This window comes from Apus apus, chromosome 2 (genome assembly GCF_020740795.1).
Source record: "Apus apus isolate bApuApu2 chromosome 2, bApuApu2.pri.cur, whole genome shotgun sequence".
In the NCBI taxonomy this organism is placed as follows: domain Eukaryota; kingdom Metazoa; phylum Chordata; class Aves; order Apodiformes; family Apodidae; genus Apus; species Apus apus.
Genome location: NC_067283.1, coordinates 134,495,338 through 134,516,943, shown reverse-complemented (window position 1 = coordinate 134,516,943; position 21,606 = coordinate 134,495,338). Strand labels below are relative to the sequence as shown.

The following is a 21,606-nucleotide window of genomic DNA, read 5'->3' as shown; positions in this document are numbered from 1 at the left end:
ATTGTTCCTTGCACCATACCTGGGAGGAGAGGGAGAAAGAGAAGAAGAGAAAAACAAATCTTTAGGATTAGAAAGTAGGGTGTAAGGGAAAATGTAATTAGAGTTATTCCAATGTGAGAGAGCTGTCCAGACTGCAGGAAGCCTCTTGGGAAACAGTGTCTTGCATCAGGACTGCTGTAATATTAAATTGATGACTGGGGAAAAGACACAGTAATGGGAGATTGCTGAAGTTCCTGCAACCTCTAGAACTGGTGTCCTTACAGTTGTATATTATCCAAGGGTTAGTGGAAGAGTCAGTAGCCCCAGTAAGAAATGATAGTCCAGAATTAAAAAAAAAAAGTCCAATTTAAAGCAGTATTTAGAAAAATAAGGAGCAAATTTGTGTGTATATTGATTTAAAAAAATGATAACGTGTATATGTGTATTTATAAATAGAGCAACTAATATTGTTTGCCTTTATTTTAGGATATTAACATAACAGAGATACTAGAGATCTGAGGGAAAGAGAAGATTGAGTCTCAGAGCAAATGCATACCAATGATCAGACAAACTAACTCTTCTGCTGTTGTCTGTGGTTAAAGTTGGTATGATTAAATAATTGATTACCATAATTACATGTATCCATGTATTTATTAAAGTTAACTTGCCTTTTGTAAAGGCAGGTGATGCAGTGTGTGGCTAGTAGAGTCCTATAAAGGAGTTGTTTGGCACACAAATGATGCTGGTCTGGATGTGCTTGGTGCTGGCAGGTTTATGCACAGGCTTTCATACCAGAGGCTCTCGAGGAAATTTACCTGTAAGGGAGTAAATGGGGAATTCTGTCATAGGTGGGAAATTTGTTTAAAGGTAATAAAGAGGGTGTGAATAAGTGGTCATTTTGGGAACCCTACATGAGTCTGTGCTATCCTCTTTGGAAAAGAGGGTAGAAATACTTATGAGAGAGATTGTACTTCTAGTAGTGTAAGAAGGGAAAGATTTGAAAGGCTTTGTGATACCTGGTGTTTGTGAAAATTACCAGAAGTAAATGTGAAGAGAGACATTTGGCTTGGTAGGGGAGGCAGTCTTTATATACATGTTCAGGAGCACTTTAGCTTAATCTTTAGAAGTAATTGAACAAGTAAAGGTATTGCCAAAGTTTATAATAGTGCTGAGGCCATAACAAAACTGTGAAAGTTAGAGAAAGGTGATCAGAAGCAAAGCGTACTGCTCTAGAAGGAGTACTAAATGGATTAGGATACTTCTGTGTTGGGCAGAGGTACCCAGATGGATAGACATGATAGAAGGTTTTGAAAACCATGAGTAATACAAAGAAAGTGACTAAGATATGGTTATGCTCTGTTTATTACAAAACAATGGATCACTTTGTTATTAGAACCAAAGCAAAATATTTTTCTCTACACCTGGTGGTAAGTTCCACTGTACAGTTAATAGAAGATCTTAGAGATGCTAAGAATTTGTTTTCAAAAGGGAATCGAATAAGGCTGGGGAAGAAATGGCTGTGGTTGAACACAAATATTTAATGACTAAAGCAGGAAATCCGTGTGCTTCAGATCTCTGAAAAGGTGAAGCAGACAGCTGTCACTATTTACCTGACATGTGCTTACATTATTCTGTAGGTACCTACTATAGGCCACTGATGAAAACAGCCTGCCAGGCTAGATAGAACTTCTTTCTGTCTTGGGATAGGGAATGTTCTGATGTATACAACAGAAACACCAAAGCATACTCCTCAATTTTTTACTTGCCATGGCTCTGTCTTGCAAGAATTGGAAGATTTAGGCAGAGGCTTTGGACTTGTTTCTTCTCTTGCTCTTTGAGGTCACCCAGACTTTTGGTGGAAAGCTTGTGATTGTGTTACTGGAATGACTCATACTTCAGTGTAAAGGTTGTTAGGATCATCGTATCAGAATAAGTTACAGAAAAAGGTGTCTGTCCCCATGTCTTTGTGGAGTAAGCATTACTATGAATTTGCCTTTGTTGTTAATCTTTAAAACTAAGTAGGTAGTGATCTTGTTTTTCTGTATCTGTTTCCTTTACTTGTTTTGTTGTTTGTCTAGAAAGTGAACAGCACTGGGTTTTGCTCTAATGGACCAAAACTGAGGGAAGCAGAATTCCAAGTTAAGAATGTTTCTAGTGACTGTTGGGACCCTGTTCATATCAAGAAGTTTTCAGCTTGACAGGAGCATGTTCTTGTCCAAGAGGCTCAAACCACTACTTTGAAGTTAAATTAACCTCTGGAATTCTGCCCTGGAGTTTTCTAGTGTGCCAGGCGGAGATCAGCAGCACTGGAGCAAGCTTCGTTTACTTGTTATCTTGTTATCTGTGGTGTGCTGCTCGTCAGTCCAAGGCAGCAGAGCTCTCCATCTAGTTTTGTCTGCTTTTCTCAGAGACTGAATTGGGAGGTATGTGTATCCTATGCAGTCAAACTGTAGGTTGCTGCCAAAAAGGGCAGTTTCACTCTTATCCTCCAGCCTGACTGATGTGTTACTACATTTTCCATGTATCAGATGCAGTGACTGTGTGGCTGCAGGGGGAACTTTTTCCTCTCTAGTCTGTCCTTCCCAGCCTGTTGTGAGCTAATTTGGAATTTATCAAGCCACTGTTCTGCCATAATCTGATTCAAGAGGAATGAACAGTGGGGAAAGGGAAGGAGAAGGAACAATGAGACAGACTTTAACAGTGGCAGTAGAATGAGATAATTACAATATGAAGCAACACTTTAAATCCTGCTGGCTGCTATTAACGTATTGGGGAGTACTGACACCAGCAATCCTGCCTCTCTACTGGCAATTCAGGATGCATTTGCTCATGCACTGGTCGTGATTAACTGAATAATTCTCATCCTGTCTCCTTTGGGGACCAAATCCAGGTGACTGTAGCATACCATGTAGTGGTTATGTAGGGGGTTTTTGAGACAAAACCTTATTTGGGACAGTATTGTAAGTGACAAGTGTAGCAATATACTACTGTACAAGAGGTGTGCTGTTGGGTCCCAAGGTCCTGAATCTTGTAGCTGAACAGTGACTTCCTTTACATACAAATTTATTTATCAGTTACATGTACGTTATCTCATGTATTCTTACTGATCATCTTCTGCCACGTTTTCTTAGCTAGTTATTCTTTTCATGTGTTTAAGCTCTAGTAATTGAAAGGAATAGCATATGTGTATCTCTAGATGCTATGTTTAAATGTCCTCCTGGTTTTGCTTTTTCTATATGAGTGTCCAGGGCAAACCTTTGTTACCTATCTGGGCTAAATGCATATTGCTCATGAAAATGTTTTTCAATTTTAAGCAGTCATGTTTCTCAGTAATTTCATAGTTAAAATAGTTTTCATTTGTAGACCTTTGCATCACTAAAGTACATGTGATTTGCAGCTGTAAATTTGTTAACTAAGGCCTAATAACTCGTGTTTTCTGTTTAAGTAGCATCTATCACAGTATAACTTCCTCAGTTGAGTCCACATTAATTAATTAGTAGCAAACCAGTCCATACACAAAGACTAAAACTCCTTCTGCACTTGTTTAACTCATCTCCATGGCCAGAAGTTTTGCTAATGGACAAGTCCATCCAGGATGGTGCTGACCATGTTCTGTCTGTAAGCCTTCTGCGAGGTGAATTGAATCAAAGGGCTAGTCAACTGTGTTACTGATCAGAGACTGATCTTTAGGCTGACACTCTTGAAGTGCTTTTCTATACAGCCAGACTGAGGAAGAAGAGGAAAGAAAAGTTGATCCCACATGACCTGGTTGCCTTATTTTTTGTCTACCCTTACAGACCAAGGTAGTCTATGCTGGCTTTCGCCTTTTCGTCTAAAAAAAAATATCTTTATTGTTACAATGAATGTTTGACTATTACATAAATGCTGGGTGGAGTAATTGAATTTTTAGGCCTTATTTTTCCTTAATTTTTTTAGAGTAGCCTTGTAGATTCCATAAAAAGTGAGTTGTGTTATATGAATCTCAGAATGAGAGAGCTGTCTTGCAACCTTGCAGTAGAACTGTATCCATCTGCTTGGAAATTAACTCATAGGAGGAAATTAGTTTTCATCTTCAGCAGAAGGAGGGGACAGGTATTTGTCGTTTGTGTGATAGAAATAAGATGCATTTACATGTTGGTTAATTGTCATGAGAGAAGAGTGAGTTAGAGCTACAGTTCTTAGTCTGTTTCCAAAAGCTATGTCTATATTGCATACAAATAAGGCTTCCAAAAAAACATCTAGAAGTTTCAGAGCTAAGATTGGCGATGCAGCATCCTCTTATCCATGTACATTGTGAAATATTGTGTCTTCCCCCTTTTTGTACAGAACTTAGTGGGTCATAGTCACTCATTAAGAACTCACTGCATATACTATTAAAATAGTATATAATCTGAGGTCTGGTGTTTATTTGCAAAATACTGAAAGGGTTGCTTTGAAGACAGGATTATCTTTCCCCATGCTGTATCCGACCTTCATCCTTTCATTAAAATAAATGCTGTTATTAACTAGTCAGATACTGCTTTTACCATCTGCAAGTCAGTTCTGAGAAGAATTGGCTTCCCAGATAATTTCTGGGATTTTTTCCTGCCTAGATTACCCAAAATAGGCAAAGAAATATCAGAAATCCATATGGTGGGCAGTCTTAAAACTGTTAGTAGCCATGTACTGTTAAAATGGTTAGCATTGTATAATTCACAGGCTTTCTGTTTTTAAAATGTGCTCCTTGGAAGAAAGCTTCTAAAATATTGCTTCAGTTCTATTGGCTGTCTTTGCTAGGTTCTATGATGTTTATATTTGCTACTGATCTCTTTCTGCAGTTGGGTCACTGCTAAAAGCTGAGAGAGGCTATAATATGGTGAGGAGGGGATAGAATTTTCATGGGTTTTTTTTCTGATTTGTACAGATTGTTTAGTTACATATTCAACTCTTCCTCCCCACCCTTCAGAAGGCAAACTTAGTGAGATTTAAGAATGGCAAAAGTTGCATCCATGGTTTGAAGTCAATTACTCATTTTTCAATTTGAACTGCTAAAGATTTTTCAAAGAAAATATTTAGAATTACATAATGTAAGCAACAACTTTTTTTGGCCTCCTTGCATATAATTTTCAGTACTGCCAGTTTTAAGTTGCTGAAACAGTAAAATGACCATGTAAACACATAATATAAAAAAATACACTAATGTTTTCCACAGAGAGATAGCTGTTTAAATTAACGTTTAATCAAGATAGTCCTCTATTAGTACCTAATATACACCTCACATCACAAAACACTTATTCCTGTTACAGAAGATGGTGCAAGTGTAACCTTATTGTCTCCCCACAACACTCTTTCCCCTCAAAGAACCCTATCATTGTTTGCCTTGGAGAGCCAGAAATATCAGCTGAATTATTAATGTCTTTCCAGTTTGAGTCAATCAGTCTCTCTGCATATAAGATTCTAATCCAGGAGATAGTTTGTCTCAATCTAAGGAATTAACACCAAGTTTCATTAAGGTCAGAACATATCCTTCCATATATATTTTATTTTACAATAAAAGAATGTGTTTGAAGTTGGAATGCATGTATTGCTCTATATTATAGTGAGGAAAGGGAAAAATGTAGAAAAACTGCAGATAAAAGTTACTCTTTTGAAATTGGATGTTTATTTTAGAGGTGGTGAGGAGGGAGGTGAACAGTGTGCCACTGATTTAAAATAAGTAAGAATTTTTATTTGGAAGGAGCATCTGAAAGTCATCTAGTTGAATCTACTGTTCCAAGAAAGGTGAACTTCCAGTTCGGTTGATCAGGACTCTGCTCAGCTGAGTTTTGAAAATCTGAAAAAGGGGAGATTCTACAGTTTCTCTCTGCAGTGCTGTGAAGTTCTTTATTCTTGAATCTAATTGAACTTCCACTGTGACAACTTGTGACTGTTGCCCATCCTCGCTTTTCTCTGCCTCTCTAAGAAGTTTCTGCCTTTGTGAAGCTTTTTTTTTTTTAATCTCCCCTTTATATTGTTAAAAATTGTTAAAATATCCACTCTTACTCAGTTAAGACAAACCTTGCTCTGTCAGCTGGATATATCATGTGCTCTAGTCCCCACTGCTATACTCTCCAGTTTGTCAGTATTTCTTTTATAGTAGCCTGAAACTTGGCACAGTGTTCCAGATTTGGTTTTACAAGTGCTAAATGAAGAGGAGTACTTACTTGTCCTGACTTAGCTGAATGTACTCTCCTAATGAAGATCAATATATGGTGAGCATTCCCTGCTCACTTGTCTACTGAAGCCACTCTAGAACCTTTTCTGCAGCAATCCTACTTACCCCATTAATTCTCAACCCATACTGTTCATGGTATAGGGGTCTTCTGTCCTAGGTGTGGGACTTGGCCATTGCTGAACTTGTCAACCTAATTCCTCCAGCTTGTTGAGATCCCTCTGAGTGGAAGCCCTGCCTTTTACTGTATTGACAGTTTCCCTCCTTTTTCATGTTATCCACAGACATGACAAGGGTGTGTGTTCTAGCTCACCGTCCAGATTGTTGGTGAAGAAGTCGGAGTATTCACTCTAGTACCAGCCTCTGAAGAATAAGCTGGCTGTTGGTTACATTTTCAACCCCCATTGAGCCCACCAGTCCAGCCAGTTGTTCTTACACCTTTTCCCTGTGGTGCTCCAGACTGGCTAAAAAGATACTGTGGGATACTGTGAACAGCAGTTGTAAAGTCAAACTAAATCACGTCATAGAATCATAGAATCCTAGGGGTTGGAAGGGACCTCGAAAGATCATCTAGTCCAACCCCCCTGCCAGAGCAGGGTCACCTAGAGTACATCACACAGGAAGGCGTCCAGGCGGGTTTTGAATGTCTCCAGCGAAGGAGACTCCACAACCTCTCTGGGCAGCCTGTTCCAGTGCTCTGTCACTCTTACAGTAAAAAAAATTTTCCTGATATTCATCTTAAACCTCCTATGCTCCAACTTGTATCCATTACTCCTTGTCCTATCACTGGTCTTCACTGAAAAAAGCTTAACTCCATCGTCTTGACACTCACCCTTTACATATTTGTAAACATTGATGAGGTCCCCCCTCAGTCTCCTTTTCTCCAAACTAAAGAGACCCAGCTCCCTCAGCCTTTCCTCATAAGGGAGATGTTCCACTCCCTTAATCATCCTTGTGGCTCTGCACTGGACTCTTTCAAGCACTTCCCTGTCCTTCTTGAACTGAGGGGCCCAGAACTGGACACAATATTCCAGATGTGGCCTCACCAATGCAGAATAGAGGGGGAGGAGAACCTCTCTTGACCTACTAACCACACCCTTTCTAATACACCCCAGGATGCCATTGGCCTTCTTAGCCACAAGGGCACACTGCTGACTCATGGTCATCCTCCTGTCTACCATGACCCCCAGGTCCCTTTCACCTACACTGCTCTCCAGCAGGTCAGCCCCCAACCTGTACTGGTACATGGCGTTTTTCTTCCCCAAATGCAAAACTCTACACTTGCTCTTGTTAAACTTCATCAGGTTTTTCCCCGCCCAAGTCTCCAGCCTGTCTAAGTCTCTCTGAATGGCAGCACAGCCTTCTGATGTGTCAGCCACTCCTCCCAGCTTGGTGTCATCAGCAAACTTGCTGAGGGTACATTCTGTGCCCTCATCCAGGTCGTTGATGAAGATATTGAACATCAGCTCTATCCCCATCCTCAGAGGAAAGTAGCCAGGTTAATTTGACATTATTTCCTTCTGGTAAACTTGTGCTGGCTATTTCCAAGCACCATTTTACCCTTTGTGTGTCTAGAAATCAGCTTCTGTGAGGATTTCCTCCATAATAACCTAAGGACTGCGGATAAGCAGGCCAGCCTGTAATTCCTCAAATCATACTTCTCGCCTTTTTTGAAGATGGTGTCATAAGGGACATCCCCTGATTGCTGTAACTTTTAAAGCTGATAAGAAGTAGCCTTGAGTTAGCACTAGCTGTCTCCTTGGCACCGTTGGATGCATCTTGTCTGTTCCCATGGACTTAAATTTGTCCAATTTACTAGAGTAATTCTTAACTTCTTTGACTTTTGCTACTAGGCAGAGACAGCTGAGAGCCAGAGAAAACCTACTAACGACTGATGCAAAGAAGATGCTTAGAAGACTTCTATGTTGTCAATAGATGGACAACCCATTTATCAGTAGGCCAATGCTTTTCTTATGTGTGTTTTTTTTTTTTTTTCTTCCACCTCCTTGTATATAGACCAATAAAAGCTCTTCTTGATATTCTCTCTATTGCTTTCCAGTTTCAATGCCCACCCCGCCCCCCAAGCCATGGCCTTCCCAATTCTGCTTCTGAGTATCCAGGCAAGGCTGCTTTATTTGTCTCTTCCTACTTCTGTCTCTTACATGCTTTGCTTTTTGTACTTTAGCTTAGCCAGGAGTTCCTAGTTCATTCAGGATGGCCTCCTGCCCTGCATACTAGATATCTTGCATGTCAGGAAGGACTGTTTTCATACTTTGAGGAGGTTGCCTTTGATGCTTAACCAGTTCTTCAAGGTTCCATTGCCCTTTAGGACAGCATGTCCTGGGATCTCACCTACTAGTTCCTCTAAAAAGCTGAGGTTTACTATCTGGAAATACTGTTCTGTGACTTCCTTTTGTCATTTCCCTCTATAACTTAACCTCCAACATCTCATAGTTGTTCTCAAGGCTGCCTCTGCCATCCCTGATGAGTTCTCAGTCTACTCATGAGTAGCTGTTTTAGTGGAACACCTCCTGTTGTGGACCTGTACAGCACCAGCATTAAAAATTATTGTTGCTCCTGTTTTTGTTTTGTACCCTGCCATGTTGCCCTCCCAACAGGTTTTGAGGTGGTTGACCATCGCAATCTCCCTCCCTCCCCTGTCAGTGGCCTATGATCAGAGGCTTCTTTCATTGTTGAGGATGACTTATCAACTTTCCCTTTTTGGTGGAGTGGTTTGTAGTAGGTGCTGTGATGGCATCTGTCTTTTGGGCTATGCTTCTGATTTTGACCTATAAAGTCTGAACAAGTTGAAGTGTTCCATGGTAAAGCCGCATGCTTGTGAACATCTCAGCCTTCACCCTTGTGATGAGCCTGCATCCATCTAACTGTGTGAGCTATCCTGTTGTGTCTCTAATTCCAGTGACATTATAGCTGTGCACAGACTGGTAGTTCCTCCTGTTTGCATCACAGGCTGTATACTTTCATGCACAGGATTTCAGATGTACCTGTCTGCCTTACTTTCTCTCAAAGGGAGTGAGGAAAACCTCCTGTGGAACCTTGTCTGATATGTTATTCCCCATTCTCTGCTTCTTCACTTACCTGAAGACTTTGGTGTCTGTTCCCTGGTGAACCTAGATTAAAGTTGTTTTCGTTAGGTTAGCAAGCCTATCGGCAAAGATACTCTTGACCTCCTTTGTCAGGTATGTCCTGTTTCTGAAGGATATTGTCATCTTCTCCCCTGTTCATTCTTTCATCTCTCCTGTATCTCAGCTGCTTTGTTAGTCTATCTTTGTCTTTACATAAATAAAGACTAGAAGAGGTATGCACTTGTGGTAAGATCAGCGATGTTCAAGCTGCATAGCTTCTGGTGGAAAAACGATTGTAGCATTGTGCCTTTATCTGCCATGAGAGTGGATTTACCCACTGTACTTGACCTAATAAGACTGTTGAGTTGCAGTGATCTGATACTTCTTGGAAGCATCAGGCTTAATGTGTGTATGTTAGTGCAAAAAGAGCAGCTGGGGATGGACTTAGGCAGTTAAAACCATTCAGCTGACCCAAATCCTTGCAGAGGGGCCCTCAGGAAGGGGAATATTTGACTGAGAGCAGAGGACCTGTATATAAGTTGTCCCAACAGCTGCATGGATTAGGTAGTGTGTGATAGACTGCATACATGCACCCTTAAGTCTCCCTTGTGTGGCATCCAGAGCCAGTTGGATGTAAATGTGTGGATTACCTGGTCTCCTAATAGAAGTGAAACACCTGAATTTGCTGAGATCTGCTTGCTCCAAATTTCCATTTTGAAGGTTAGGTTCATGGTTCATGTTTTATGTAGACTGTTGTAACATTGTTCAACTTGGTAATTTACATTAATGTAGAACTTGCATGTGATTTTGATGATGAAGGATTTTAAACTGCTTCACAGCTGACTTGTATTTAGACGGTAGCACCAACCCAGCGAAGGGACACAGCTTAGACAATTAGAACTAGCCAAAGTTACCAAGCAGCTAGATGTTCCACAGGATTTTAAATTAGAATATTGCTGCAACTGGAAATAAAAAATGAAGTAACAAGATAACAACTGTGAAATTATACTAAGGTGCAAGGTACAAACTGTGCTATGCTGATGGAAGAATGATGCTGTATGTTTAAAAGCTCAGAATAAAATAAATGGACTGATTCAACAGGAAACATAATACCCATATAGTTTGATCAGGAGTAGCACAGTGTAAGAACCATGCATCCAGACCAGGACAGCAACACTGGCTGTAACACATTCCTAGTATTAAAATGGAAAATACTTTTGTTTCTTTTACTAGTACTGTGGGGTTCTTAGCAATAGCATTACTTGATGTCAACATCAAACTACTTTTAGAACTAGAGAGTAGTGGATATTAAATAGACTCCAGGTTGTGTGCAGTGACACGGCATGTTATGGGCAAAGTCTGTACTTAGATGTTTCCTTTGCAAGTTGAAAGTTACTTGTAGGGACACAGGGACTACACCACCTATGTAGTAACTTTTAACCATCCTTATGAGGAGAGCCTGTGGTTTAGGGTGTAGAAGGAAGGAGACACAATTAGGAAGTATTTTGATGTGAATTTTAGGAGTTTATTTGTGCTTTTATAAGATTTTATGAATAAAAAAATGGTTTGAGAAACTTTGGATCTGTTTTTGTATACTTTGGTCCCTTGTTGCTTGCAACAATTGGTACATTCAGAAAATGTATCTGCCTCACCTGTTCCCTCAAGTTGCATCAGACTTACCTTAGTTTGTGTGCCAGCTAGTCTTGGTATAGTATGAAAAGCAACTATACATTGTGTTTTGTTGTGTTTTAAAAAAATAAATGTATTTTTATATATTTGTCAGGGTTTGGGCCCAACACAACAACAAAGGAGCAGCTCCATGGCCACTCACTCAACTCCCCCCCCACACACACACACTCGGGGATGAGGAGGACAAAGCTCCTGAGTTGAGACAAAGGACAAGGAGGGCTCTTCACCAATTATGGTCCTGGGCAAAACAGAGTCAACTTGGGGAAAAAATAATAATTTCATTTCACACTAATCAAACACACACAGGACACAGACCACACAAAGAGCAGGGCTTGCATATGTTACCCCACCCCTCCCTTCTTCCTGGGTCCAAATCCCTTTGTTCCTGGTTTCTCTCCCTCCTTCCCCCCGGTGGCACAGGGGGACAGGGGATGGGGTTTAGAGTCAGTTCACAGGCTGGTGGTTCCTGCTGCTTCTTCCTCCTCAGGAAGAAGGATTCCTTACAGTCCTTCCCTGCTTCCCCACGGGCTCCCTCCCATGGGAGAGTCCTCCATGAACCTCTCCTTCATGTGTCCTTCCCACGAGGTCTGGAGCTGTTCCAGCCTGGGCTTCCCACAGAGTCACAGGCTGCTTTGGGCACAAACTCCCCTGGCCTTGGGTCTTCCAAAGCTGCGTAATCAGAGTCCACTGGCAGCAAATCCTCTGGCCACAAAATCCAAGTCCAGTGGCCAAGTTCACCCCTCCTGGCGCCTTCAGGGAATGTTCCACCACTTTCCTCCATGAGTGCAGGGGGACAGCCTGCCATCTCACCATGGGTTGCAGGGAAACTTCTGCAGTAAAAAAGTGTTTCCTGATGTTCAGAGGAAAATTCCTGTGTTTCAGCATGTGCCTGTTGCCTCTGGTCCTGTCACTGAGCACCACTGAGAAGGGCCTGGCTCTGTCCTCTTTGTGCTTTCCCTTCGGATATAATTATGCATTGAGAAAGTCCTCCCTTTGAGCTTTCTCTTTTCCAGGCTGAACAGTCCCAGCTCCCTTAGCCTTTCCTCGTATGAGACATGCTCTAGCCCCTTAATGATCTTCATGGCCCTTTGATGAACTCTCTCTCGCACATCCATGTCATAGAATCATAGAATGTCTTGGGTTAGAAGGGACCTCTAAAGGTCATCTAGCCCAACCCCCCTACAATAAGCAGGAACATCTCCAACTAGGCCAGATTACTCAGAGCCCCATCAGTCCTGACCTTTAGAGTCTTGAGGGCTGGGACCTCCACCACTTCTCTAGGCAACCTGTTCCAGTGATCAACCACGCTCATATTAAAGAACTTTTTCCTAATGTCCAACCTAAATCTACTCTTCTCTAACTTAAAACTGTTACACCTTGTCCTATCGTTACATGCTCTTGTGAACAGGTCTTCCCCAGCCTTCTTATAGACTCCTTTCAGGTATTGGAAGGTTGCTATAAGGTCCCCCCAGAGTCTTTTCTTCTTCAGGCTGAACAACCCCAACTTCCTCAGCCTGTCCTCATAAGAGAGGTGATCCAGCCCTCTTGATAATTTTTGTTGCCCTCCTCTGGTCATGCTCCAGCAGGCCCACATCCATCTTGTGTTGGAGGCTCCAGAGCTGGATGCAGTACTCCAGGTGAGTAGAGGGGCAGAATCACCTCTCCCAATCTGCTGGCCACACTTCTTTTGATGCAGGCCAGGATGGGGTTGGCCTTGTGGGCTGCAATTGCACCTGGGTGCCTCATGTCCAAGTTGTGATCCACTGGGGTCTTTTTCCCCAGGGCTGGTCTCTAGCATGTCTTCCCCCAGCCTGTATTCATATCTCTGGTTGCCTTGCCCTAGGTGCAGGACCCTGCACGTGGCCTTGTTGAAACCTCATGAGGTTCCCGTGGGCCCATTTCTCCAGCTTGTCCAGGTCCCTCTGGATGTCATCCCAACCCTGTAGCATATCAACTGCACCAGCCAGCCTGGTGTAATCAGCCCACTTGCTGAGGGTGCTCTTAATGCCACTGTCAATATCGTTAGTGAAGATGTTAACGCTGGTCCTGGTACGTACCCCTGAGGGACACGACTTGTCACTGTTTTCCATCTGGTTACTACCCTTTGGACGCGACCATCCAGCTAATTCCTTATCCACTGAACAGTCCACCCATCAAACCCCTATCTCTTCAACTTAGAGAGAAGGATGTTGTGAGGGACAGTGTCAAAGGCCTTGCAAAAATCCAGATATATGACATCTGTAAGTCTGTGTATTATGTCTCTCTTGTACTGGAGAGCCTGGAATTTGATCCAGCTCTCCAGGTGTGGCCTCACCAGTGCTGAGCAGAGGGAAGGAACTGCTGCCCTCAGTCTGCTGGTGACACTTCATCTGATGCAGCCCAGGAAACCTTTTTGCATTTGCAGCATACAAAATACTTAGATACCATTAATGTGCAAAACCAAATGGAATAGACAGTTCTGGTCTACAGAAAGCCGTAACTAGAACTTTTTTGTATAATGCTCTGTGTGTCCAGTAGGGATGGAAGTGGGGCATGTACAGCTCAGTTGCTGTACTGCCATAGTTGAATGATGTTTGTTACTTTAGAAGTATTTTTTTGGTGACTTTCATATTTCTCTAAGTGTTTTCAATGGTATGCACAGGTGGTATATGTTCTGCAAAAGGTTCAAATTGCACAATAAATAAATGATTATGAAATATTTAAAAAGTATTTTTGTTGTTGTTGAAATTGCATGGTAGTCAATATGGCAGTTCATTGTTTTGCAAAAAGGTGATTTTGTGTAGGGAAGGGGAGTGTGCTTTCTTGTCTTGTTGAGTAAGGCTGGAAATTCCTTGTGTCCTTCTAAGTCTTACAAGATATTAACGCGGAATGTTGAAAGTGCATATTATTGTGCATATATTTTGCCATGTTTTGTAATAATATAAAAATGAATGACTTCAGTAACTGCATTATAGATTATGGGTTTTTTTGTGTGTGTATATATATGTACACACATTTTATGAGGCACAAGTGGATGAATCTAGGACACTGGGAGTTGGGATTGCTGTGTCTCAGAACACTATGGCAGAGTAAGCCTGTTTTCCTTTCCTTCCTTGTTATTGCTGTTCTCATAAACAGGACTTGTGCTCTCCGCTTACTTCTGATAGGTGACATTCACTTCTATGAACTTTTCTGACCACTGTGTGTATTTTGATATTATGAAAGTATTCTTACTTTCATAACACATAGCCATGCTAGAGCTTTCCTTTGCTGATAGTCCCCAGGTTGTGTATCAGGCTGTAGTATTGTAAAATTCACTCTTTTCTGGTTTGCTGGATTTTTCAGTCTTTAGCTTCTTTGTTAATCTTTTTGTACAGGTATTCTGTTACCTTCTGCTTTTGGGAGCTTGATTTTGCCATGCAGCTGCAAAGGCACTTCTTCATCTAGAGGTGATTTGACAATCTCAATGTAGTTTACTGTCTAGTTTTTCAAGAACTAAAGCTAGGGATTTACCTCCTTAAGAACACAACATATCCAAAAGTCATGTTTTCTGAATAGCCTTCTAAGCACAGTTTCTCATAGTACTTGTTTCTAGGAGAAAGTGGGCACTAAGCTGTAAGTCTATTGCTATACATTTGTCAGTGCTCGGGATACTTTTTTGGTACATGTTAAGGATTACCTGCATTGAAGTCTTTGGAGATTCAGGAAGTTGTTTTGTTTCTGAACTGGGATGAATTCGACAGAGCTCTGGCAGAAAGTGTTACATACAACATGTCATAAACCATCATGATACAGCAATTTTTAACAGCCAGAGCTTAAATTGCTCCAGTTTGAACCTTCAGCTAATCATAGCTTTAGTGTACTTCACAAAATTATTAGCTCACGTAAGGAGGATTGTCTCTTTCTCTAGATAACCTTCTGGCAATACTTAATTTTATTTTTCAGTTGATTTAAAGTCCTTTCTTGCTTGACACCAGATTGGGTAGATGGTTTTACTCCCTTGGTGCAATACCAGAAAAGCTGTCTAGTTTGAGCTGCTTGTGACAGGGTTTTCGGTTCTCCTGGCATACAGTCCTTTGAAGCAGCATAGCAGTCAGCATTAAGTAGTACAGATAAAGGCTTTGAGCAGTGTGCCACTGAATAGAAACATTGAGAGATCTCAGACATAAATGGCAGGCAAGGAATGCCTGCAGTCCTTGCTGTGGCAGTCCTTGCTGTGGAGCATGGAGCTAATGACACCATCAATTTAATCCTCTGCTTGCACAGGGAAAGGTTTATAAAAGTCACTGGGACTCTTTAAGTATAGTAGCATGTACTTATTTGGAAGACAATGCCAATCTGAGCAGCTTCTGCTCCACTTCATCCTTGTTGACTGTGCCATGAATTGAATCAGTGAACTGATTTGTTGGAGAAATAATTTGGCAGACAGGTTTATTTTTACCTAGGGTCAGTTACAGTTATTCAGTGGAAGGGCTGACACACAGTGGGAATTACTGCTGCAGGTTTCAGTGAAAGGAGGGACTGGAGCTTGGCACTGGTGTTTAAATAAATGCATGTGTAACCGTGCCCTTGGGCTCCATGCCCAGGCTTTATGGCATTGGATAGAAGCTGGGATAGGGAAGTGGTCCCATTTGTTAAATAATTAAAACTTTAGAATAATGAATTGCAGAATCGTTTTGGTTGCAAAAGACCTTTAAGACCATCAAGTCCAGCCATTAACTTACTGCTAAGTCCACAACTAACCCATGTCCTTAAGCACCACATCTACATGTCTTTTAAATACCTCCAGGGATGGTGACTTGACCACTTCCCAGGGCAGCCTTTTTCCGTGTCTGACAACTGTTTAGTAAAGAAATTTTTCTTAATATCTAATCTAAACCTCCCCTGGCACAACTTGAGGCCACTTCCTCATGTCCTGCTGCTTGTTACTTGTGAGAAGAAACCAACACCCACCTCACTATAACCTTTCAGGTGGCTGTAGAGAGCAGTAAGGTCTCCCCTCAGCCTTTCCTCCAAACTCGACAAACCCAGTGCCCTCAGCTGCTCATCATAAAACTTGTACTCTAGACCTTTCACTGGCACTGTTGCCCTTCTTTGGACACACTCCAAAGAAGCCAGTGCTGAAGCACGAAGGGGAAGTACCCAGCAAAATGAGTCCCAGCTGCTGTGATAGCGAGCAGCCAGAATGTAACTGCCCATGCTTGGGTCTCTGGGTTTCACCATGCAGCTGCTGCTCAGCTCTTTCCAGTCCATTAGGGCAGCCAACCTCAGCAGCAAAGTGAAACCCAGAGCTGCTAGAAACTTGGTTTTCTTTGAGCAGGGAAGTGTTTGGATTTGTGTGCATCATTTGCACTCTAAAAGGATACAGTGTTTGTTTTTTTTTTTTAAATTCAAAACTTGTAATAACTTGAAATAGCCATTTCAGACACCTTTGTAATAAAATCAACCAGTCAGGCTTTCCTCCCTCAGCAAATCACTGGCTTAAAATACAGGCTGGCATCAAACTTCTTATAAGCAACTCAAGTACAGGTAATTTTGCTAACAAACTTTTTTTTCCTTTTCTGTTGAGTCATTCTGTTGGCCTGGAGTGAATTTATGAGTGTGGTGGGGTTGTTTTTTTTTGTTTGTTTGTTTGTTTTGGGTTTTTTTGAGGGAGGTGCAGACGTGTAGCAGCACTTTCAAAACTGAAACTGGAAGAAATTGCTATTGCTCAGTTCAGTTTCTGTGTAGGATTGGAAATGTAGAGAAAGGGGGAAAATGCAACCCAGTATTGCAGTCAAATTAGAGTATTCATCTTCAGTTTTGCAGTTTCTTGAATTTCTGAGAATGTGTCAAATTCATATGCTCAGTTCTTATAGTGAAACATTGATGTTCTGTAATTGAACAGCATTTCAGTTGCATGAATAGTTTCTTTGTATTTCCATGAGAAATTGCATCACATGGAGTGAACTGTGTGTATGGTTTTGCTTTTACTGTGGAATAAATATTGATGAAAATCTGAGTAGTGTTCTCAGGAGGCCTGATACCTGCAAAAGATTCACTCTTCTTGCTTCTCGGAGAACTCTTGTTCAGGAGCTTATGTGTTCCTATTATGTTGATCTAAAGCAGTGAAGATTCACAGCTGTGCTATCTGATGGCTTAGTCAGTAGTCCATGTAGTTTCTGAAGTAGAGAAATGAATGATAAATTCAGCATGTCTCTAAAAGGTAATATTATGCACTGGTAAATGCTATGTAAAAGAATATGTTTATTTTAGAGACCAAACGATACTAGCAGGCTGACATGTTGCATCGTCTTTGCATAGTGGTAGTTGTGCTTACTAAAATGTGACTTGTCTTGTAAAATATATTTAGAGCCAACTGTGTTAGGATTTCTGTTAGTTCAATAGTACAACTTTACAGTGTGATGAAATGTTACAACATAGCTCATGTGGATTATCTATACTTAATATTAAGAACTAAGAGAAAACCTATGTATAGACAGCAAACTAATTAACATTGTCGGTAGATATTTAAAAAAATACAGTATTTGTGGCTGAAATTGAAGAGCCATGCATTCAATCTGAATGTATTTTCCTGTGAGGATACTATGTAGCATTTTTTGAGTGATGCAAGTAATTTGAAAAAAAAACAAAAGTTAAGTGAGCATTCATTCTCTGCATCACTTGACAAGACTAGAAGGCCAGTGTAAGAAAAAGTAAGTGGCACTTATTTGCATTCTATATATGATGAAGACACTAACTGTAAAAGCAACAGTTTGCTTGATAGAAATCAGTAAAATTTTGTTAACTAGTCGGGAACTGTTTACACATTTGTATTTCACCATACTGTATTATCTTCCTACAGATAATAAGTAGCAAGCTGTCCCTTACAAATTTATTTTTTGTAAGCTTTGTGAAAAATAATTACTTGGCTATTTCCTGTACACTGTTATCCTTTGGTTTTTGTTGTGTGTGTGTGGTTTTTTTGTTGTTTTTTGTGAAGAAGCTCTTAGTTCATCCTCTCTAATTTGTAAATTGCCAGCAGTGAGAAATAATAGTAGTGCAATTAGGAATAGCTGGTGGACAAAAGTTGATACTACTAATTATAGACTTAACAGGCATTTTGTATGTCAAAGCTTGAGGAATTAAGAAAACAGAGCATTTCTTTAATCTCTTTCTAAATGTAGGACTGTTCTACTTTGTTGGGCAAAAAGTGTAAACAACTTAAGGGCATGGGTGTTTGAGGAATAGCTTTAGCCTTCCACAGTAGAGGTATCTCTCTTTCTGGGGAAGTATTCTGGTATGTGTCACCTAGTCCAGCGGTCATCACCATTACCTTTGTTGTGACAAAGGTAATGTATAACTTGACAACTAATATGTATGATCTCAATGATAAGTGTATTAGCTGAATATAATAGAAACTGTGCAGCAGTCTTCATGAAGGATGTCAACATGTAAAAAGTAGTAACTTTTGATTGACAGACAAGATAATTTTGCATATTCTGCCATCTGATCTGCACCAGTCAGCCCCTTCTTTAGTTTTGTAGCTTGCTTGGTCTGATTGGACTATATAGATGTGTAAGAATCTACCTATATGGATCAAGTTAGTAGGTCAGGGTTTTGAAATGTAAATGCTGTTGGGCATATTCCTGTGTTAAAGATACCTAAGGTATGTTATTTATAATAATTATGAAATTACCCTGTTTTAAATGTATAGACTCTATGCCTGAAAATGATTTTGTTTTCTTGCAGCTAACAGAAGATGAAATTGCAACTATTCTGAAATCTACTCTTAAAGGACTTGAATACTTGCACTTTATGAGAAAAATACATAGAGATATAAAAGCTGGAAACATCCTCCTTAACACTGAGGGACATGCAAAATTAGCTGATTTTGGTGTGGCTGGCCAGTTAACAGTAAGTACCTGTGTAAAGATCACTTAAAAAAGCTTCAGTGCTTCTAACCATGTTCCTTTGCTTTTGTCTTGTTTCTTCAGCCTTCAGTTTTGTGTCTGAGGAGGGACTAGTGGAAGTGGTAGAGCTAACATTCTTTATCGTGATGAGTATATAATGTGTTGCAAGGCTATTGTGTTTTAATTGTTAATTTTTATATCCTAGTGTACTTCAAGTGCCTGATGATTGCATTTAAAGCTCTTGTTTGATCATTGTCACCTGTTTGACCTCTGTAAGCTGATCGGCTGAATTGGTTTGGTCTTAATTGGAATTCATTACCATTTGACCTTTGGGTGGCTAATTTAACTGTTAAATATAGAATTAGTATCAAAAGAATCTGAAAATAAGCATCTCTGTTTTAATTGTGTAAATTATATGATTACAGGATACAATGGCAAAACGTAACACTGTTATAGGAACTCCGTTTTGGATGGCTCCTGAAGTAATACAAGAGATTGGCTATAACTGCGTGGCAGACATCTGGTCCCTTGGTATCACCTCCATAGAAATGGCTGAAGGAAAGCCTCCCTATGCTGATATTCATCCAATGAGGGTAAGTGTGTGTGGTGGCCTTATCTTCTTTACTTAATTAAAACCATGCCCTTCAAAAAAAAAAACCCAAACCCAAAACACCCAAAGAACCAATAACAATCAACCAATCGAATCATAAAAGTGTGTGTTTGTGGATAAAGATTTTTAAATTATGGATTTTTACTTCCTGTCTTGCTTCCTATGTACTGCAGTTTGCCTGTGTTCTAATACATCTTTGTAAGGTTTTGGAGTGATTTTATCTCCACTAGAATGAGAATTAAAGCAATAAGTATCTAGTTGATTTGAGGGCAACATATAGAACCTTCTTTCATACTGTACCTGCACTTGGAGAGTTCCATAACCAAGAGGCCATCCTCCTTTGAAAGGCAGTTTTGCAGTAAAAGTGACCTAAAGAAGGATTCAAAATTATCCTGTGTGAGCACTGCTAATATTAGTAACCCCTGCCAGTATTTATTACTTACTCTTAAACTCTGTTATTGGGTTGGTTTACTTTATATAAAATAAAATGTAAATAGAATTAGTCACTTTATGAGCAGTAGCAGTTGTAAAAGAATTACTTGGAGGAGTTCAAGGGTTTGAAACAGTGTTCATCTATGAATCACTGTTGCCACTGTTACTCATGCTTTTATTTTTTTGAAATGAACTATAGAATAGCTGCACTGATTGCACTGGGTATCAATAAATATTCCATTCTTGAATTGTTTAGAGGTAAAGCCCATATGTTATTAACAAGGCATTTTTTATTACTAAACCAGGGTTTTTTCATCTCTGTTATTTGCTGCAAAAATGGCAGACATACTAGATTATTTTACTCAGTTCTCGTTTGCTGATGCCTCATGTATCAGGATATATAATATAAGATACCACTTGAAAGAGAAGGTACCTGTTCAAATATGATTACTGTAAGGTGCTGCATATATGAGTTCAAAGTGTATTTAGGGGTGTTTGGTTATTGATTTTTGTTTGTGGGGTTTTTGATTTTTGTTTGTGTGTGCTTTTTGGAGGAGAGATGTTTCCTGAAGTTTAATGGCAACTTGCAACTAAGTTAAAGCTAGCGAATATTTTGCAATTAGAAGCATTACATAAATTTGGAAACAAAGTTTAGTATTTTCCCTGAACAGTATATATATATTTTTTCTGTGTAATTCACAATTTTAAAATTGCTTTCAAAATGTAAAAAACTCAGATGGAAGCTGATAAAAAAATAAGTATCTCTGAAACTTGATTGTTAAGATGAAATAAGATGTAAAAAGCAGTTTGAGAAACTCTTCATTACAAATTAAATACATTTGATCATTCTGGGGTTTTTGGTTGTACTTTTAATGAAAATATCTTTACATCTGAGTTCATTTTAGCATCATTATATGTAGTTGCACTAGCTGTTGAAAGGTGAGGACTTTTTTATCAGAGAGGATTTTTATACTCATATGGCTGCTTATAAATCAAAGGTCGTAGAGTTTGAAAGCTTGTGAATCTGTTAAATTCTAGTAATCAAATGAGTGCTTTCAAAGGCCAAAGTAATTTAGCACAACAATTCTGGGTTACATAGAACATGTGTTCTTGTTAATAAATTACATTATGGTTTTTAAGGCTTGTGTACAGCTAGTACTCTTTTGTACATTTGATACCTAGAGTTTTTCTTAATTTTTATTAGTGAGTTGTTACAGTGGTTAACAAGAAATACACAGATTTAAGTTGCAATAGTTATCCCACTGTCATATGATATAGCTTCACAGGACTTTTGAACATATGTAGATGCTTTCCTACTTTGTTTTAGTTATGACACAGAATTGATACAGGCATGCATGAAAGCTTGGGCAAATTTTCATTGCTTTTTCTAGATGGTGGTGGTGTTCTGTGGTATTTTTGTAAGGCACAATTTTGTTACTTGGGAATGCATGTTGAAATTATCATGTGCACTGTTTTGCTGTAGGCTGGTTGGCACTGCCACAAAGATAATGTGCTGCCAGTAGGCCATTTCCTTGTCAGCTGCATTTACAGCTTAATAGAAATACAACATTACATCAGAGTCCTTTTCTGCTTTTACTAATGATGAAAAGTGAAATTTCTGTATTTTCTTTTGAGTTTTCATCAGAGGAAGAGTGTTTTCTAGTATTTTTAAAGGAGGAAAATACACAGCCTCAAGGTTGCCCTGAAGCATGGTGATACACATACTAGAAATAGCAAGGGATTTGCTGT

The 21,606-nt window shown here is 39.9% G+C and overlaps 2 protein-coding genes across 2 annotated transcripts in view; both read left to right on the top strand.

Annotated features, from left to right (window-relative positions):
- RIDA (reactive intermediate imine deaminase A homolog) overlaps positions 1–21,606 on the top strand; it is a 959,578-nt gene that overhangs the window by 655,809 nt on the left and 282,163 nt on the right. The gene's annotated exons all lie outside the window — the stretch shown is intronic.
- Positions 1–21,606, top strand: part of STK3 (serine/threonine kinase 3) — a 137,532-nt gene that overhangs the window by 15,435 nt on the left and 100,491 nt on the right. The window contains exons 5-6 of the mRNA XM_051610163.1: positions 18,655–18,819; positions 19,241–19,408. Coding sequence (XP_051466123.1) covers positions 18,655–18,819; positions 19,241–19,408 — 333 coding nt within the window. The remainder of the gene's footprint in view (positions 1–18,654; positions 18,820–19,240; positions 19,409–21,606) is intronic.